The 19,707-nt window shown below is 37.5% G+C and overlaps 1 protein-coding gene and 1 long non-coding RNA gene across 3 annotated transcripts in view; one reads left to right on the top strand and one right to left on the bottom strand.

Annotated features, from left to right (window-relative positions):
* nkd1.L (naked cuticle homolog 1 L homeolog) overlaps nucleotides 1-13,666 on the bottom strand; it is a 73,429-nt gene extending 59,763 nt beyond the window's left edge. The window contains exons 1-3 of one of the 2 annotated variants that reach the window (XM_018257792.2): nucleotides 13,335-13,666; nucleotides 13,187-13,219; nucleotides 9,180-9,295 (exon numbers count right to left, since the gene is read on the bottom strand). In XM_018257792.2, coding sequence (XP_018113281.1) covers nucleotides 9,180-9,295; nucleotides 13,187-13,219; nucleotides 13,335-13,359 — 174 coding nt within the window. In that variant the 5' untranslated portion in view covers nucleotides 13,360-13,666. The remainder of the gene's footprint in view (nucleotides 1-9,179; nucleotides 9,296-13,186; nucleotides 13,220-13,334) is intronic. The other variant, XM_018257793.2, reaches the window with a different exon arrangement.
* Nucleotides 13,667-13,673: 7 nt separating this feature from the next.
* LOC108713993 lies at nucleotides 13,674-18,975 on the top strand. Its single transcript, XR_001935283.2, has 4 exons — nucleotides 13,674-13,768; nucleotides 14,491-14,700; nucleotides 17,389-17,491; nucleotides 17,611-18,975. It is a non-coding gene; the product is annotated as an uncharacterized LOC108713993 (long non-coding RNA).
* The last annotated feature ends 732 nt before the right edge of the window (nucleotides 18,976-19,707 follow it).

Below are 19,707 nucleotides of genomic sequence, written 5' to 3'. Positions count from 1 at the left end.
CCTGTATGAAGAGATTTGTCTGGCACAGCTTAATGAATGGTCTAAACGTTAAAAAAATCTGAAAGTTAAAATTTTACTGAAACTTACTGTACAAAAATCAATTTAAAGTGTGCAGTGTGTTTGTCTCAATAATATTTAAGTGGATTAATAATTATATAAATTGCTTTATATTAAGAATGAAAGGGTGGGAAGAAAAAAAATACATTTTAGGTTTAAGGTCTAAATATTAAACAACAGTCTTGCCAAACAGCTGGTATGTAAAAAATATATTGTTATTTTGGGTTCAAGTAAATGTGTCCTCTTATTAAAATAGCTTCCAATGCATTTATAAAATAAGCACTACCTGTTTCAGTGGGTGTACAATGCCACTGTGAAGTGTATAAACATGAATGGTATTTTAAGAGAGAAAACTGTAAAATGTAAATCTCAGATTCCTTAGCTCAAAATATCCTCTTTAGGCTACCCTCCCCCCAAAGTTAAAAAAAAAAAAGCGCCTCAGATGCTTTAATCTGCTATGTTATTTTATCCAGGAGGGGCTCAAGGAAATTCAGGAGGGGCTACAGGAATGCCCTTAAAGAAAAATAAAAAGAAAACTGTGTTTTTATTTATTTTTACAGCACAGTTGCTTTACCAGGACCTTCTGATGTTATTTTTCTAACATGAAGGGGACCACAGAAGCGAACCCAGCCCCCTCCAAAAGTACTAACAACCTCACATGAAAGAGTAGGCCTAGAAGAGACGATTGATTGTCCGCCACACTTCAGTCCTCCTTCAAACCTTTATTGGCTGCTACCTCAAAGCACTCTGGGAGTCTGTATTTATTCAGCTACTTCCTTCCCAGCCTGTTTATGTGATCGAACTTCATAATTAACCCATTTAGGCCTTGCAAAAATTGAACTTATTCATGTTTTCAATCCTAAACTATAACTAATTACATTTAGTTACTTAAAACAAAAAAAGACTAACATATTACAAGATTACTATTTAATACATGTATGTAAAGGTTTCAGATATTCATATGTCAAATAATATACAGAGTACAAGTATGCTATGAATGCAGTCATGTTTTGCCTAAGATTATAATAAGGTTTAGTTAATTAGACTATGCATAATCTCAGTATTATGCGATTATCTTGGGGAAGCATTTCCCATTTCATATATATCAGACAAAAGAGTTGTAAATGATGGGAAAAATACAGCTTAAACATGCCATATGTGTATTATAAAGCTAAAAGTAGAAGAGCGAGAGCCTATGACACATCATTGTAATAGTTTTTGTGTATGTCAAGGTTTTTATCTATCAACAGCCCCCCATGGCAATACAGTATACTTAACCATTTTCATTGCGTTACCACACCCAGTGTATATTTTAAAATAATACACATTAGGTTTGACGTTAAATCAAAAAGGCCACTTATTTTACAATAATATAACAACAGCAAATAACAAATTGATAATTCACTAAGACCTCTTCATTACAAGGTTACTATCCTCCTTTGACAAACAGCCCATGGAACTGCCCAATTTTCTGGCCTGCAATGGCTCCACCATAACTGACCAACCAAAAGGCCACTCACCAGACGCATCCACACAGACTCAGTGAGCGCCTATTACCTGTTCACATGGGCCACTGGACCAAGCCAAATAGGCACCCTAGACAACCCAGTTGGCCACCTCATCTCCCCCTTTGTGTGTGCACGCATATGCGAAATGTCGTCATAGGGGAGCACACAAAGATGAGTAGACAAGAGGAACGCCAGTGGGGACATGAAACTCCAGACTAGGTGTAGGCAGAAGGCTCCTCAAGTGGTACCTGCCCAGCTTCCCCAATAGTTCTACCGTAGGAAGGTACTGCTGCCTACCCCTGCCTCCACAGACCTCTGTGACAACCTCTAATCCCTACTTTGCCCTCCCTTTTTTTTTATTTTAAACTAGATACACCCCTATTGCTCCCCCATTTACTTACCCTTCTTGGAAGGGAGGTCAGGAGATCGCTGGTTCCCTGCTTACCATAATGGTGCTGTAATCCAACTGGTATCCTCAACCCTTCCCACACTACTATAGTCTGCCCTGTGTAACTACAACTGCATGTTGGCAACCAATGGGATTGTTCCCCATTGCTTCCATGCATCCCTGTTGCTCACCACCACACCTCCCGCTCACAATAGGAGTCCGTCATAATGTAACTGTTAAAAATTATTATGTAACAATCTGACTAATCAAATATATAAAGGAACATTTAATGGTAAAACTTTGGTAAATGCCTTTGCATCGACCTTGAAGACCCATGGTGCACCCACATTTGGCCTGAAATGCAGGTGTACCAGAATATAAAAACAGGGGGCTTAAACACTTTTTTTTTCATTTGTTGAAAGAGCGATTTAAAGGAGAAGGAAATGCTAAAATTAAGTAAGCTTTATCAGAAAGGTCAATATAAATACACCAGTAAACCCTCAAAGTAATGCTGCTCTAAGTCCTCTATTAAAAGAAACACAGCATTTCTTTCCTTTTATTGTGTACACATGGGCTTCTGTATCAGACTTCCTGTTTTCAGCATAAATCTCCAGGGCAGGGTTTGAGCATGCTCAGTTTGCTCCTCTCCCCCTCCCTCCTCCCATCCCTGCTGTAACCTGAGCTCAGAGCTGTAAGTGAGCAGGGAGAGACTCAGCCAGGAAGTGATGTCACACCAAGCTTATATGGCCGCTTCTATCCTAAACAAACATAGAAAGTATCTAGAGCCGTTTACTCAGGTATGGTAAAGCATTTTGCAGAATAAATATAGCGTTCTAGCTTGCACTATCATGGCTAATCTGTTGGCAATAAACTGTCTTGGAGCTTTCCTTCTCCTTTAAAGCGCAGAGCTTTCACACCACTGTACCAAGAAAGCTAACAATCAGTGTGCAGCAAGCAGCTATGGGGTGGGGTGTAGACATGGGGTGGAATACACAAAAGAGGAGAAAACTGAAATTGGAGTTAGATTAAAAATGTTTTTACTTCTGTGATTTTTCACTCGATGTAAACTACTACATAATAGCTTAAACACAACCTTCGCTATGCTGGTTGAAAATGAAACACCTCTGCTGGTCCGAGTTTCAGTTCTGCAGCAAATGAAATGGTACCAATTACTCATCCACTGTATAAAATTCTTGTTATACAAAATGTTAATAAAACACTCACTTTAGTTATTGTTATATGAGTAAATATATGAAATTAGTGGAATTAAAAGGGGACTGATGTACAGCAGTTATACTTATACTGCAACATGGAAATTAAGAAATTTACTAACAGACAAATGCTGCCATTTCATAAGTAGTAATCTACGCAATGGGCAAATCAGTACAAAACACTTACAAAAATGGACGCAAGTTTTTGCTTGTATTGATGCCATTAATGGCACCAAACATTCTCCTTGAACCAATGCACATGCACCTGCCCCTGCTTGCTTTGAGGAATAGTGCAAAAGTGTTCTTATTGACGTGGAGTTAATTCCACGGTTCCAACAGCAGGTCTATCATGCAGGTTTGAAAATTAGCAGATTAGCACACTGGAGGGGTTCTCTCCTTAAGGGCCTACATAAGTTTCTATTGTGATTCGATCTTTGGCCCGGGGGACAAACAATCAGACCATATCATAGGTGGCCAAAGATCTGTTTGAAGACCCTGCCATACCATTTTATCTTTTTTATAGTTTTTGAATTATTTTGCTTCTTCTTCTGACTCTTTCCAGCTTTCAAATGGGGGTCACTAACCTCCGGAAATTCCCCAGTGGCGGCTTTGCTCACATCGCCACACTTCACAAGGTGAAAATTCGCCAGGACAACGCTAATTCACTAAAATGCGAAGTTGCGTCCAGGGCACCGAATGATGGCAAAGTTTCGCTAGCGTTAATTCGGCAAGCAAAGCGAAGTTGCGCTAGCGTTGGCTTATTTGTATACACCGGGAAGTTAAATTTCAATGGACTTATATGTTGCAGCAAATACATTACACTACACAAGCCCGGGAAACCTTAATAAAATAAAATAAAGTTGTGCCCAGTGTATAGTTTATGTGCCATATGTAAGGAAATGTAGGGGGGAAGCCGGGTATCCTAAATAAAAAATGACGATCTTTTGCAGCCTATCACCCCGAAAAACTGAAAACTGAAAAGTCCCGAAATGACGTCACTCTGGCCAATTTTCCCCAACGTTAATCACTTTGCTCTTTAGTAAATTTGCCCGAGGCTCCAAATATATTGTTATTGCTACTTTTTACTATTCATCTTTCGGTTCAGGCTCTCTCCTATTCTTATTCCATGCTCTTATTTATATAAATGCATGGTTGCTATGGTAATTTGGACGCTAGCAACCAAACTGCAAAATAGAGAGCTGCTAAATAAAAAACCAAATAACTGAAAAACCAATAATATAACAAAAAAAATGAAAACCAGTTGCAGACTTCATCTAAGTAACAAATAATATTTATAATGTAACTGCTCAGTAAGGTCGGAGACAGCTCCCCAAAAATAATAGTCATTTTACCAGTGACAGTGAGCATAATACCAAGGTGTACTTCCTGCTTATCAGAACAGCACTGAACCAACAAACCACTTTGAGATGGCTGGACATCCATTTTGCATTCACCAGCTGGAAATCCAGATGGTTCCTTACAAACTGTCAGCCAATGCATCTGTTTCATGTCAAAGCCTAAAATAATGAATTTATGAGGAGGGGGTTCAGGATTCCAAACTCTATGTACTGTGGGGCTGAACTGAATTTATGGAAGCAACTAGTATTGTTTAGAAATAATTCTTTGGAATCCAGCTTTGTTACATAGCTGGCACCGTAGCTAATCCCTTCATTATGTCACAAGAGCATTTATTCCTTTAAAGGGGAAGTCCCACCAAAGATCAAAGTCGGCTGAGATGAACTGGTTCCCTGACAGTGGGCAAGCAGTATATTGTTCAGCAATTTACTTATGGCCTCTGAAATATTGGGTTAAAAGCTAAATGTCAGTAATGGTGAAGCAAGGCATAGAAAGGTCACATTTATTACAATCATAAAAAAAAAATGCAGACTAGCTATCCCTCTTTCCTGTACGTTTCTGTTAAATTAGATTACAGATCTTTGCTTGCTGAAAGTTATTGAATTATAGAAGAAATTAATGGAAATCACAATAAATAAATTTTAAGCTCAACAGCTATATTGCATGCATTATATAACAGTACTGCAGATGTCTTATTTGAATTGCCTACAATACCATTAACCTTTATTTATTATTATCATCCTTTATTTATATAGTGCTAACATATACCACAGAGCTTTTCACAGAGATTATACATCACTCACATCTGCCCCTGCCCCAGTGCATCTTAATATACCCTAAACAGATTCATTGTGATTAAAACAATAGCATGTTTAGGGTAAGTCCTGTTCCTTAAACTTTAACATTTTACTTTTCAATACCTTCATCATATAATGTTAAAGCTATCAATGGAGACAGAAATGTTAATAATGAAAAATATTATCATGAAACAAGTGAAATAATGAAATAAAGTTACTGTACTTTGTGTACTTTTAAAGAAACATGGTGCAAAAATATTTATTAATCAATGTTTCAGTCTTCAATGATACACTGTACCTAACAATCAAACAATGGTTGGTAATGTTCACAATGGAGAATATAATTTTAATAAGGAAACATTTTGGTAGTATTTTAAAATATCAGAATTTGATTTCCCTTATTGCTGTATGAATAGGTTTGGATTCCATTAAAAAAAATACTTCACTATACCATCTTTCTCATCTGCAGCGCACCACAATTCAAATTTTTGCAAATTTAATTTAATTACTGAATAGCAACATTCATAGTATGGTATAATCTATGTAAATCCATTATCACAAGTTATATTAAAATTCAGTTTGTAGTTTATGACTGGTTTGCTTCTTCTCTGCAAGCTCTTTTGGGCATGGCCTTCTTCACCGATTATATCTGTTACTGGTTGCTTTGTTTGTAATTCTGTATGTTCTTTATATAACCCATTTATTTTAAATTGCTATATGTTAGAACTCTAATAATACAAGTTAATAATAATAATAAAATAATAATACAGTACTTTGTGCTTGATGTTAACTAAGCCTGTATTAATAAATGCAAATTATGGAAATACCTCTTACACTTTTATACCGGGACCCAAGCAATGGCAGGTATCAGAACCCATAACCGAGTATTCCTTGTACATGTAGCCCTACAACAATAACGTTGTTTCTAGTAGGAAATCCCAATAGTTTTCTGTAAATGCTGTGTAAGCTCCTTGTCATCCAATGCAAATTACTCTTCTCTATTTATTATTTCTATTTGGTATGAAAAATGTGAGTAAATATGCAACAAATATCCTGCTTCGTGTTGGTCCATTTTTTTAATTGTTTTTTTCCAAAACAGTCAAATTCAACTGGGGAAATGTTAAAATTCAATTCAAGTTTTTTTTAAAAATTCAAATTTGATTTTCGAGATTTATCATACACTGGCCCTTTAAGAGCTCAAATTGTACTATTTGCCACCTAAAACCTGCCAAATTGCTGTTTTAGTCAATGGAAGACTCCAATGGAAGACTGCTGTTTGCAGCCTTCCTGACATTCTAGAGAAAACATTTATTACTAAGTACTAAAAGTGTTCAATCATCCACCAATGAATTAATGCTTAGGGTGCACTTACAAGAGCTTAACGAGGTATTCACCAGTGGCTAAATTCTATAGAATAAAAGATGCTTTGCAGAGTTTGGAAAATAGATGCCAGCAGCTGTCCTGTAGCAATATGCCCACAGCATTTTGCTTGTAATTGATCTAGGTGTGCATTTTGGCTTTCTGCCTTTAAAAGTTAGGAGACTACTACCAAACGTTATGCTTAGCATACAAGGTGGCATTTAGAGTGAAATATTAAAGCAACATTCTTTGTGCAAGTGAATTACATGCTGAACTATGTTTATTGGCATTCCATCAATAAAGTAAAACATTTGAACATCAATAATCATAGTAACAAATATGCATTATACAAGCTAGGCCAAACATGTACTATAGCCAGGGCTAACCAACTGATTTTTTAAAACACCTCCCAGCATTCTTAACAAAACACTGGCTTCTGTTTTTTGAGATACAACAAGCGCTAAAGAGCAGTCTTAGACAGATAATGCCAAACCTTTCTGTAGGACAGTGGGTGGCAATACAGTGATATAACAGTGACATGTCACAGAAGATATCTAGAAAAAGGACTTGCATGCCGATTCCCAAACTTTCATGTAAAATGAATTAAACCAGTGTTTCAAGTAAAAATAAACTACAAAAGTTATATGCACAAACCCTTACAAAAAGCTTGTTAATTATAAGCTAATTACAAATTACATAATTCATCAGTGTCTACACAGGATGTAATCTAAAACAAGCCTTTGCCAAGAGGAAAATGGCTCAACTTTGACTCTTTTAAGAGTCTCTGAAACCGTTGTTTTAAAGATTATTTGTTTGACTTTTTACTATAGCGTCCAAAGCATTTTAAAAGCTGCCATTAATCACACAGATAAGTGAAAATAACCGATGTGTAAACATGAAGATTTCCACAAAGCATGTCACATTTTTGTATACGGAACAGATACAAAGTAGTAAAACAGGATTTACGCTTTGTACAAACTACCATTATAATAATGAAAGTACAAGGTTAGAAACAGGCACATTTAGTTGACCTATTCTTTTAAGCTCTGTGAGTTGAGGATTTAATTTAGTTGCCTATGGTTCCTTGCTAAAACAAGAAGTTAATCTGTCAATATTCACAAAACATAAACACCAAATATACACATATGCAACATTGTATCATTCTCTACACATTAGTTTTTTTTTATAAATCACATGTATATCAAAGTGTCAAATATAATAAGTTTTACTAATAACATCAATCTTTCTCAAGAATGCGGAGTGTCCCAGACTGATCCTGTGAAATACATATACAAATCACATTTTTGGTGTGGGCCTATCTTCTCTAGTATATTTGTGGGCTTGAAGTCTTTCTGCTTAAAGGGATTCTGTCATGATTTTTATGGTGTGTTTTTTATTTCTAAATTACAATACAAAATTTCATTCCTGATCCAGCAAGTGTATTTATTTTTTTGGTTGTAATATTGGCGTGTAGGCAGCCATCTCAGGTCATTTTGCCTGGTCATGTGCTTTCAGAAAGAGCCAGTGCTGCACAATGGAACTGCTTTTTGGCAGGCTGTTGTTTCTCCTACTCAATGTAACAGAATGTGTCACAGTGGGACCTGGATTTTACAATTGAGAGCTATTCTTAGATCTACCAGGTAGCTATTATCTTGTATTAGGGAGCTGTTATCATTATTATTATTATTATTAACATGTATTTATATAGCGCCAACATATTGCGTAGCACTATTATCTGGTTACCTTTCCATTGTTCTGTTGTTAGGCTGCTGGGGGGAGGGAGTGATATCACTCCATCTTGCAGTACAGCAGTAAAGAGTGACTGAAGTTTATCAGAGCACAAGTCACATGACCGGAGGCAGCTGGTAAACTAACACTATGTCTAGCCCCATGTCAATTTTTTTTTTGAGAAACAGATTTCAGTTCAAAATTTTGAGAAAAAAAATGTTCCCATGACAGTATCCCTTTATTGTCCAAATATTATCATGCACCACTTAAAGAGACTTAAAGGCTACGTGGGCAGACCTCAAGAACTATGCCTTTGTGTTGTAAACAGCATGATGTATGCATGCAGTTAAATAGCTTAATCACACTCAATTGTGCTGTGATAAGTAAATCTTGCTTGTATTTGGAAAACTCAAAAATGTTGAAAAGAAAGAACTGATAGTTTTTTACAACACTATATCTTATAGCCATTTGTCTTATAAGAAACAATGTACCACACCAAAGTAAAAAGAAATTAGCAAACATCCAGAATTTCCATGCCCTGCAGACAATAATGTACTGATTATGCCTTGTATAGTTAGAACTAAAACAAAAATGAATTTAGAATCTGCAGGTTTTTATCAAAACTCAATGTTTCACATTAATCACAACCTTCTGAATATACTTTACATAAGAACAGATATGTCAGAAAACACTTGTGGATGTGACATTTCTCATGATAAAATAGGATGTTCTTATTCAAAAAGATTTTATAAAAAAAAAATCATTGCAGTCTTACCCTCTGGGTGATTCTGTACCCAGTCTTGAGACTGGAGTTAGATGGAGACTTCTGCTTCGCAATCCAATCCTCAATGCCTTTCCGAGCTAAGCAGGCATTGACTGCAAAGCTATCCCCTGCACAAAAAGACATTACAGCTATAAGGTGTATAAGGGAAGCCCTGAAATCAAATGAAAGCATGAAACAACTAGAACGAACTAAATGCAGCACATATCTTACAGTAACGTCAGAAAATAAAAGTGTTTTAATGTAATGAAAATATAATGCAGTGTTGCCCTGCACTGGTAAAACTGCTGTGTTTGCTTAAGAAACACGACTATTGTTTATATAAATAAACTGCTGTGTAGCCATGGGGGCAGCCATTCAAAGGAGAAAAGGCTCAGGTTACACATCAGATAACAAATAAGCTCTGTCTGTCTAATGGTGTTATCTTTTATCCATTAGTTATCCTGTGCCATATAGGATAACAGCTATAAGGTGTATAAGGGAAGCCCTGAAATCAAATGAAAGCATGAAACAACTAGAACGAACTAAATGCAGCACATATCTTACAGTAACGTCAGAAAATAAAAGTGTTTTAATGTAATGAAAATATAATGCAGTGTTGCCCTGCACTGGTAAAACTGCTGTGTTTGCTTAAGAAACACGACTATTGTTTATATAAATAAACTGCTGTGTAGCCATGGGGGCAGCCATTCAAAGGAGAAAAGGCTCAGGTTACACATCAGATAACAAATAAGCTCTGTCTGTCTAATGGTGTTATCTTTTATCCATTAGTTATCCTGTGCCATATAGCCATTTTTAAATTTCTGCCATTGCTCCCCAGCAGCTTGTTTATATGAACTATATTAGTGTTTCTGAAGCAAACAGATCAGTTTTACCAGTGCAGGGCAACAGTACATGATATTTTCATTACTTTAAAACACATTTTTTGGTGTTACTGTTCCTATAACTTCTAACAACATTTGCGCATATATTTCTTAAACTGCAGATTCAGATACAGTGCACATCATCATTTATCTGAATACAACTCTGTCACTCCACTTAATCAAGAATTCATGAGATGCTTGACTATTACAGTCTATGCAAATCTTGTGTAATTCTCTTGAGAAAATTCTAGCAACAAATATAAAACTTGAATGAAACAAAATCAAGAAAAGTTTCTGTTTGTTTAGAATAGGTGACCCTATAAGGGCAGTGTCCCACAGGGAGATTTGTTGCCCGTGATGATTTATGCAAGACAGCGAGTGATAAACCCCTTGAAAATGCATCTCCATTGGAAATACTGAAATCGCTGGCGGTAAAACCAACGTATCAAAAAGTCACGTGGATTCAAATCAATTCAGTAAGGTGCCACACTCACACAGGATCGCCTTTTGCAGCGTCGGGTGCACAGCTGTATTCCTCTCTGCCCGAGGAGAAATTCCAACGAAAAACAATAATTCCAGCAGCACTCCGATGTCACGTGGAGTTTCCTCCAGAGGCAACTACGGGCGACTTTGTGATTATTTATGCATGACTGCAAGCAACAAATCTCCAGAAAATGCATCTTCATTGGAAATAACAGAAATCGATGTCAATAAAATCAACATATCGCCGGAAGTTGCTTCTGGAGGAAACTTTGGCTGACTCTCCGATATGTTGGTTTTACTGCCAGTGATTTCAGTTATTTCCAATGGAGACACATTTTCAGGAGATTCGTCGCCCGATATAGCGCATAAATCATTGTGGGCAACAAATCTCCCGTTCGGCCACTGTCCTAACCTGTTATAATTAATATAAAGGTGAAGTTCCACTTTAATTGCTTCTGAACTGGTGTTTAAAGGAAATGCTTCAACTAAAGCAAGCAACATAAAAGCTACCTCTAATACGTATACTTTCAAATGTCAAAAAAAAATTCTAAAAGCTAAAAAAGCATACAAATCACTAATATTAATCAAGTAGTATATAATAAATTTTGCAGCATAACAATATAAGATCAAATATGCATTGTATACAATGGTATTCAAATCACACATTCTGAGTTGGGTTAAAACATCAGTATAATTTTGGCACCACAAAACTTTTATCCATAAAAGTAGAAATCTTGGCTAAACAAAGATCTAAGTGAGCCACACATTTCCTTTCATAAAAGCCACAAACTGATAATTTCTGAATGGTACCACTAGATGCAATATTCATTATAGCCCATTAAATCACTAAAGGCCTAGAATATTCAGAAAACATGTCATTAAAATCAAAGATACCCAAACGTCAACTAACAAGATCATTGAGGCTTATACCAACACCAACACAGAAGCATACTAGATCACAGACCTGGAGCATTTTAAAGATTAAAGGAGTTGGACAGGAAAAACCAGTTTACTAGTCAAGGATGCATAAAGGGATTAGAATCTCAACAGAATCACAGACATGCCAATCTCATGATATCCATGTTAGACAGATTAAACACAAAATCACAAGGAAGGAGAAATTGCTATTAAATTAATCTAAGGGTGATTAGGTAATAGGGATTCAACACCTATGCAATAAAAACAAACAATACCAGAGAGTTTAAATTATGCTTGCAAGAATATTTCATTGCAATTACAATACATCCCAGGTGATCAAGTTATCTCAAATTTCTAAAGAAAAATATGGAGACTTTACTCTGTCACTCTTTTAGGTCTTTTCAAGTGTTCCTTAGACAGCAAGTCAACCCTAAATAAAAATGTGCCTAATAAAAGAAAACATAATTCTAAGCAACATTCCAATATACATTTAATAAACAATGTCAGTGCATTCCCTTTAACATGCACAAGGGCCTGAGCCATCTGGAAGTTCATACAGCAAAAACTTTCTATGAGGGGAGGAGATGAAAGGACTGGGACTATCAGCACATAGTAAGCATGCAGTGACAAAAAGGAACAGGCGGGGTGACCAGAAGGGCATAACAGGGTAAAGAAATAAGCTCTGCAAAATGATTTAACACACTCATTGAATTGTCAAACGTGGAAAAATGCAATACAATACATTGAAGCCAACTATGTGTCGCTTATTGCTGGAAAGGTTTGAGTTTGTCACCATGGTTTTATTTACAATGGTTATAGAGTACTAATAGTTTCATATAAACCCTTAATACAATCTGTAACGAGAATCGAAACACAAACAACCACCCCAGAATAGTAAATCTCTGTACAAAAAAAGCTTTGCTAACAGATAGAGGACAAACAGGGTCAAAATCGCAATCCTGATATTTATAAAATTGTGCAAAGTATCACTAGAATTAAAAGAATATATAACTTGTAGCCTAATGGGAAACACATATCCAAACACGTATAAATGTAGGGGCAGCTCTTGTTGGATGCAATCTAATAAGGTAACCACACAAAGTAAATGTGTAAAACGCAGCACATGGATAAACTAAATAAAGTAGTTTCTGAAAAGGGTTTATACATGCTTCTAAAATGCAAGTAAATAATATGACCATAACATCACAGAAGTTTGTAACTGAAACATAGCCTTTTAAATAGTGCAGAACTAGGACTTAACCAAACTAAACAGTGAGAGAATCTTTGTACTACTATACAAGTATCAGTCCAGTCAACATAGGTGCATACCAATGCAAAAATCGGTTCAGAAGTTTATAATTTACCAAACGGTTTATAAACGAACAGACATGGAAGGCTAATCCTGCACTGAATTCCATCTCTTCACGCTGTTACTGAGCAACAGCGGGTGGGGCGCAATTAGACTACACTAGCGTTTGCAATACACAGCCCAGTGTGAGCCAATCGCCTCATATTACAGAGCTGTGTGTATCAGCCCAGTGCTGTGTGTGGCAGCATGATATGCGCTTTACGTTGTACTGGGTACGTGTAGAACGAATACCGTCCCTGAACTTTTGTGGTTTGGAACCAAATACACGGGGACAATCGCAAGGTCCTCTTTTAACAATAAGTCAGCACACCAGCAGTAACATTGCAGCTAAAAGTGGATAGAGATACAAGAAGAACTAGGTTTCTTACCTTCAGGACTTTCTCTGGGTTTGCAAACTGCAGCTGGCAGGCAGGCAGGGAAATCATAGTACAGAGAAGAAAAAAAAAAAAGAAAGATGGTTAGACGGCACAAAGCAAGATTATTCTCTAGGATGAGAGGGGGGGCTTCAGCACTCACCGTGTTTCGAGTAAAGTTTCCCCATCTCTCTGCAAAAGATTCCCAAAACCAGAACATCAGAGACACAGTACAATCCAATGACTGGTTACCAATCCATGTAAGTCCCCGGAAAACCCCCTACAGATGTTCCTCTTCCGGTAGTTGGAACCCTAAATCCAAAAAAAACTGCACGCGCTTCAGCGGGACCCCAAACGCTCTGACACCTCATGTAATGGGAGCAGCCTTTGGTATCCTGTTCAGAGAGGAGCAGCTCGCACTGGCAGAGATACATACGCACACTGCACAGCGCTAGGAGGGGCTACAGGGGCTGGGAGAGGGGGTGACTGAGACACAGACGGGGGGAGGGGTTGGACGGGGAGATATGGAGTACAGAAAACAGGAGGAGAACTGGAAACACTAAAGAGAGCAGGAAAACAATAGGAAGGTTCACACAGGTAATTGGGATTTTCTACAAAAAAGTCTTTCCGCAGACCAGGGACTGGCGAGTTATATTCTCTGAATAAGAAATATGCTTTGTTAGATTTTTCACCGCACCCACGGACGAATTTAACAGAGCAATTTTCAGTTTTTTTGTGGATTCCTTTGTTTTTTAGGAATATTTAGCCCCTTTATCACAGAGCTTGCAATCCACGTTTTTGGGACACGTATTATTACTTTCTCAAGGTCAGTAAGGTACTGACAGGAGAACCCACAGCTCTCTTACTAATGCAATTACGTTTAAATCACTGTTTAAAACCGGCAGTTTCTTATTAGTGTTTTCACTTATTTGTGAGGGAATGCTGAACATCGCTCACACTATGATTATTGCTTCAAATATTGAAAAAAAAACTGTCAGTAAAAGTTGTAATGGCTGAGTGACACAAGCAAGAGAGAGTTCATGTTTCTGTGATCTTTCAAACATATGGCATTGGTTTTTCTACAAACGAGAGAAAAAAAATGATGATAGTGATATTCTGCACAGAAATAAGTTCATACCAAATATGCACTAAATCTGCCTGTGTTCATTGTTTAACCCAAATGTGTCTGAAAGCTTACTTAGGGGTACTGCTCCCCTTAAAGTCCTTATGCACAGCTAAGTCATGTACGCCCCATCTTACCCACCCTTTGTCCTTCCCCCTCTGGATGTGCCTTTGCACAGTGTATTTTTCTTTTCCAGCAGCTTTTTCCGTATCGAAACACAATGGGGCCTTTGACAGCAAGACTGTGGGACATCGGCTTTGATGTTGAGTTCTAATAAGTTGTGTATGTCTGCGTCTAAAGACAATGCTTGCAGGCGCTCAACCCAAGGAGAGAGAAACAGAAAAAAAGGGAGAGGGAGCTGTTAAACTGTATTCAGTTGTGTAAACTGTAGCTAACACACAACAGGGTAAGAAAAAAGGACTTTGATGTTTAAGATTAGGTCAACAATCAACTCTGAATAAAAGGTAGCTAATACTGTTTAATTTATGGATTTTAATGAATGCTCAAAGCTGAGAAATATTTATTTACACCATGGCTGTTGAATTAAAAGAGCAACTGAATCCAAATACCTTGCTGCATAGGAATAATGAATAATGCACAATATGTATGAGAAGCACTCCTATTGCAATTGTGCCTGGGTGTCAGTAAAAATATAAATATGGATCTCAAAAGCACCATACTCGACTAGCTTTAGCTTAGGCTAATGCCGCACTGGGCTGTTTCCTGGACTGCTTATTAGTGCAGTCTGAGATCCAGCCCCTCCAAACATATTTTGGTGTGCAAATGTATAATCACGCTTTTCAGCTCTGAAATCCACTCTCTGTGTTTGCACCCAGGCTGACGCAAGGCCTCTGGGTGCAGACACAGGAGAGATCAAGTAGCTGAGTAGATCAGATGAATTTTTGCCTGCGTTTATAAGCAGGTCAAGAAGCAGCCCAATGTGGCATTAGTGTTAGTGTTCTTGAATATGCATCTTTGGTGTCAGTAAATGACAACTAGAATCTATGTTCTGTCCATTGTCAGACCAGACCTCTCTCCCGATCTCCGGAAAAAAGTTTTTTTTTAGGCCCCGCATTTGCTTGGCACCAAACACCGAGGAGCGCCTTCATGCAGGTGCGCCGAGTGGCGCCTTCGTGTGCGCGCACTCGGCGCATCACAGTAGGGGGGTGGGGGTCGGCCCTGGACGGTAGTCCCGGTGGGCCGCTGCCCTCCAGTCCGACCCTGGTTCTGTCTATAAAAGCATCCAAGCACTACAGAATGTAGATTCTATGTTCTGCAGCATGTCTCTTCAGGGATGTAGAGGGATGGGTTATATTTTACCATCATCTGCCAAGGCATAACAGAGGGGAAAATTACCCTATAGCAGACACGTGGAAATCTTATGTCTGTTGTCTTCCAATGATTCTGCAGAAGATGACTGTCCTTCTTTAGATTCTTCATCCATCCAGCCTCTCCTGCCGGTTTCCTTTCTGCCACTGGTAATGCATACACAAAGAAACAGTTAAAGGAGAACTAAAGCTTAACTAAAGAAGTAGGCTATAAATGCTGTACATTATGTTGTGGGCTTCTATACCAGCCCAAGGCAACCACAGCCCTTTAGCAGGGAAGATCTGTGCTTCTGAAAATGCCCCAGTTGCTCCCCATCTTCAAATCTTCTGATTCACTGACATTCTCTGTGCTGCTGTCAGTTACTGAGCTTAGAGATCCACTCAAAATATACAGTACACACACAGTAAACATATAATATAAATATCACAATATACAGTACACATATAATATAAATGTCACAATATAAGGCTAATAAGAAAATAAAGGGGTCGTTCACCTTTGAGATAACTTTTAGTATGATGTAGAGACTGAAATTCTAAGACAATTTGCAATTGGTTTTCATTTTTTATTATTTGTGGTTTTTGAGTTATTTAGCTAGGGTCCAAATTACCCTAGCAACCATGCATTTATTTGAATAAGAGACTGGAATATGATAAGGAGAGGGCATGAATAGAAGGATCAGTAATAAAACATAACAATAATAATACATTGGTAGCCTTACAGAGCATTTGTTTTTTTAGAAGGGAGTCAGCGACGCCTATTTGAAAACTGCAAATAATCAGAAGAAAAAGGCAAATAACTATAAAACTATAAAAAAAATAAACAATGGAAACCGATTAAAACGTTGCTTAGAATTGGCCATTCTATAACATAATAAAAGTTACCTCAAAGGTGAACCACCCATTTAATACAGATAATTACTACATTGCAGCACAGAAACCAGTGAAAATAGCATCAGAATGTAGCAATCAGCCTTGTAGCATCAGCTTATAATACAGGCCAACCTCATTTTCTGCTTGATAATTTGCAACCCCTAAATTTAGCTTCTCAGCGGCTGCTCACAGCCCTTTGAGCATGTCAGTGTCACAGACACTTTCCTTTAAACACTGTTTACACTAAGGATAATAGTACAAAGAGCTGAAGTTTGGCTATTTGCGGCAAGAAATGCCTGCAGAGAAAAGCACTTCCATCCTCTACTACACAGCAGTCACACGGAGGGGGCATTAATGCATTTTCACTCCATATATCTGTACACAGGACAACACAGTCTGTCCATGCAGATACAGGAAGGAGCTGATAAGAGAGCCAAGTCTAGCCCTGTGTGCCACTAGCTTAACATACTAATTTACGTGTGCACACACATCTTGGTAATACTATGCATATTGAGTATCAAACTGTTCATAAGATGCCATCATTCATTTTTATGAGGGTTTTATCTTGGTACCTGATGACCCAGGGAGATAAGATAAAATATAAGATAAAATAGGATAAAACATATGATAATGCAAGCATTGATAATGCATTCCGTATGCTAAAGCTGAATATTACAAAATTATTCCTCTTGTTTTAAGAACATTTAGTATCTCTGTAAAGTTGCCATTAAAAGGGCAGTGTTCAACATGAGTTCAATGAATAGGACTTGAGCTCAAAATACTTTTTAGCTTTAAAGTAGACACATGCGCAGGTTTTATTTTTTAGACCCATGCCCAACTTGTACCTGCTTAAGTCTAACCCACATTTGCTTACCCTCTTTTTTTTATCCCAGTGCTGTTTCACCCAAACCCCACCCTGCAGTAAGTGTCACACCAACCAGAAGTTACAGCACACAAACTGGAAGTGATGTCACACCAAATTTAAATTGTAGAAAAGTAAGTTTGCTTCTATTTCCCCTTAAATGATCACATGTAGACCACCCCACTGCAACTAAAGGCTACTGTGCAGTTAGGATATCAAAAATAATCCTGACTATTTTGCATTTATTCTGCAGGTACCCAACCCGATGCAGGACTCTACATTAAAGTCTATGGTGTTTGTTATTGCTTGAGTTAAACGGGATTAACAGGGAAATTTAATTTACTCCATGTTTGGTCCTTGCGAGGTAGATAATTATATTACCAGTAAACAACCCCCTCCTTTCCACCTTTGTTGTGACTGTTTTGCAATCCAGAAGAAGAAACCCATTATGCTGAGGGATTATTTTTGCACTGGCTATTTATCTACCTCACAAGGACCAACATGGAATACATTTGTTTGCCTTGTTTATAGTACAAGAAGTAACAAATATATCTAGATTTTTGGTGATTAAAACAATAGAAAAAATATGTTAAGCACAAGCCCTATTTGTTGACATCATGTTGGACATGGGGGTGTACTGCCACTTCAATGGCCATATAGGGTTTAAGCTTCAGTTAAGTTTGGTAAGCATCCTTGGCATACAAGGCACACGATCTCCTGGATTCAAACACCATGTAAACCTGATTCCACATTCTCCCAGAAGCATGAAGTTAAAACAAGGATGATGTAAAAATCATAGTCAGGGGCAAGTTTTGAGGTCAAAGCAAGTGGAAATCAAACAGGCAGAAGTCAAAAACCAGGAAAACTTACAATAACACTAAGGCATGAGCAGTATCTGAACATAGAAACCAGCTTTGGCAAAGAACAAAGAGGAACAGACCCTTTAAAGCCTAAAGGATGATGCTCTGACATATGACCTTTTTCAATTACTTTCCATTAATATATTTTTACAGCTTTTCCAAAATCTAAGTTTAAAGTTGAATGTCCCTATCTCTAGTCTGGCAGCTCAATAATTCAGGCACAGGCTTTGAACTGTTACAATTTTGCAACATTTAGTTGACACATTTCTCAGCAGTAAGCTGCCAGGATCAGAAACCATAACCAGCATCTCCTAAAAATATTTGATATATTGTTAAATCAATATAGGGAGCTTTATCATTCTACACATGTAAACATTTATAAAAATGGAACACTTTACATTGCTCTTTTGGCATCTTCAATTCTATCTAAAATTGCATTTTTGTTTGTGGGAGGGGCAACTGGTGTGAAGAGTAAAAGATATTATGTAAAACAGCTAGCTGACTTAAACAAGCAAACAAAGGTAAAAGTGTCAACAAATTTGTTCATAATAAACACCTTTTAATAGATGGGGCTGGTATGTGTCTTTAGTAGTAACACATCTCACAAACATCATATAGACAAAGGAAATACACACTAAGGATGGATTTTGACTAAGAATAGTTAATGTCACGCTTTAAAAAACATTAATATATGTAATAACAGTTCTAAGATATTTGACATTACTAAGTTATGCCAACATATTATATGGAAAGTTGAATCAATCAGTCCATGTAGCCTGCGATTCAGCGCTGACTGATTAATCCAGCAAAGTCGCTACATACTTTTCAATAAAAGCGGCTTTATTTAAAAACAATAGGTGATTACAGGCAGTGGCAAGTGGTAAAAACGAATGCATTTCGTGCCGTCAACGTCGGCACTTCATCGACGTTGAAGGCACGAAACGCGTTAGTTTTGACCACTTACCACTGCCTGTAATCACCTATTCTGTTTAAATAAAGCCACTTTTATTGACAAGTATGTAGCGACTTTGCTGGATTAATCGGTCAATGCTGAATCGCGGGCTACATGGACTGATGCAAGTTCCGGTTTCGATGTGCCGGCTCACTGCATGGGCAGTGAACGACAGGAATACGCTACAACACCAGAGAGAGGGTGAGCTCCGCTTCATTTCATTACCCCTATTGACTTAAAGTTGAAACAATACCTACCTACAAGACAACCACCAATTAAGTGAATACATTCAAAATGCCTGTAGACTGCTAAAATTCGAAAAATATAGATGTGAAAAATATAAGAATTGTGTGTGCTTCCAGGGAAGGCAGCAAAAACATTCATCAAATGCACATTTGCATCACAAATGATTTGTGTGTTGATTGAATGAAATTGCTTTCTGTTATGGTAAATTTGCTCCTCACCAAGAGGCGGCAATAATGCCACACAAATACAATCTATTGCACATATGACATTAGGCAGATCTTCTCGGACATAA

The sequence above is a fragment of the Xenopus laevis genome, chromosome 4L (assembly GCF_017654675.1).
Source record: "Xenopus laevis strain J_2021 chromosome 4L, Xenopus_laevis_v10.1, whole genome shotgun sequence".
NCBI classification, from domain to species: Eukaryota; Metazoa; Chordata; class Amphibia; order Anura; family Pipidae; genus Xenopus; species Xenopus laevis.
Note: the sequence above shows the minus strand (reverse complement) of the source record. Positions and strands in the feature narration are given on the sequence as shown.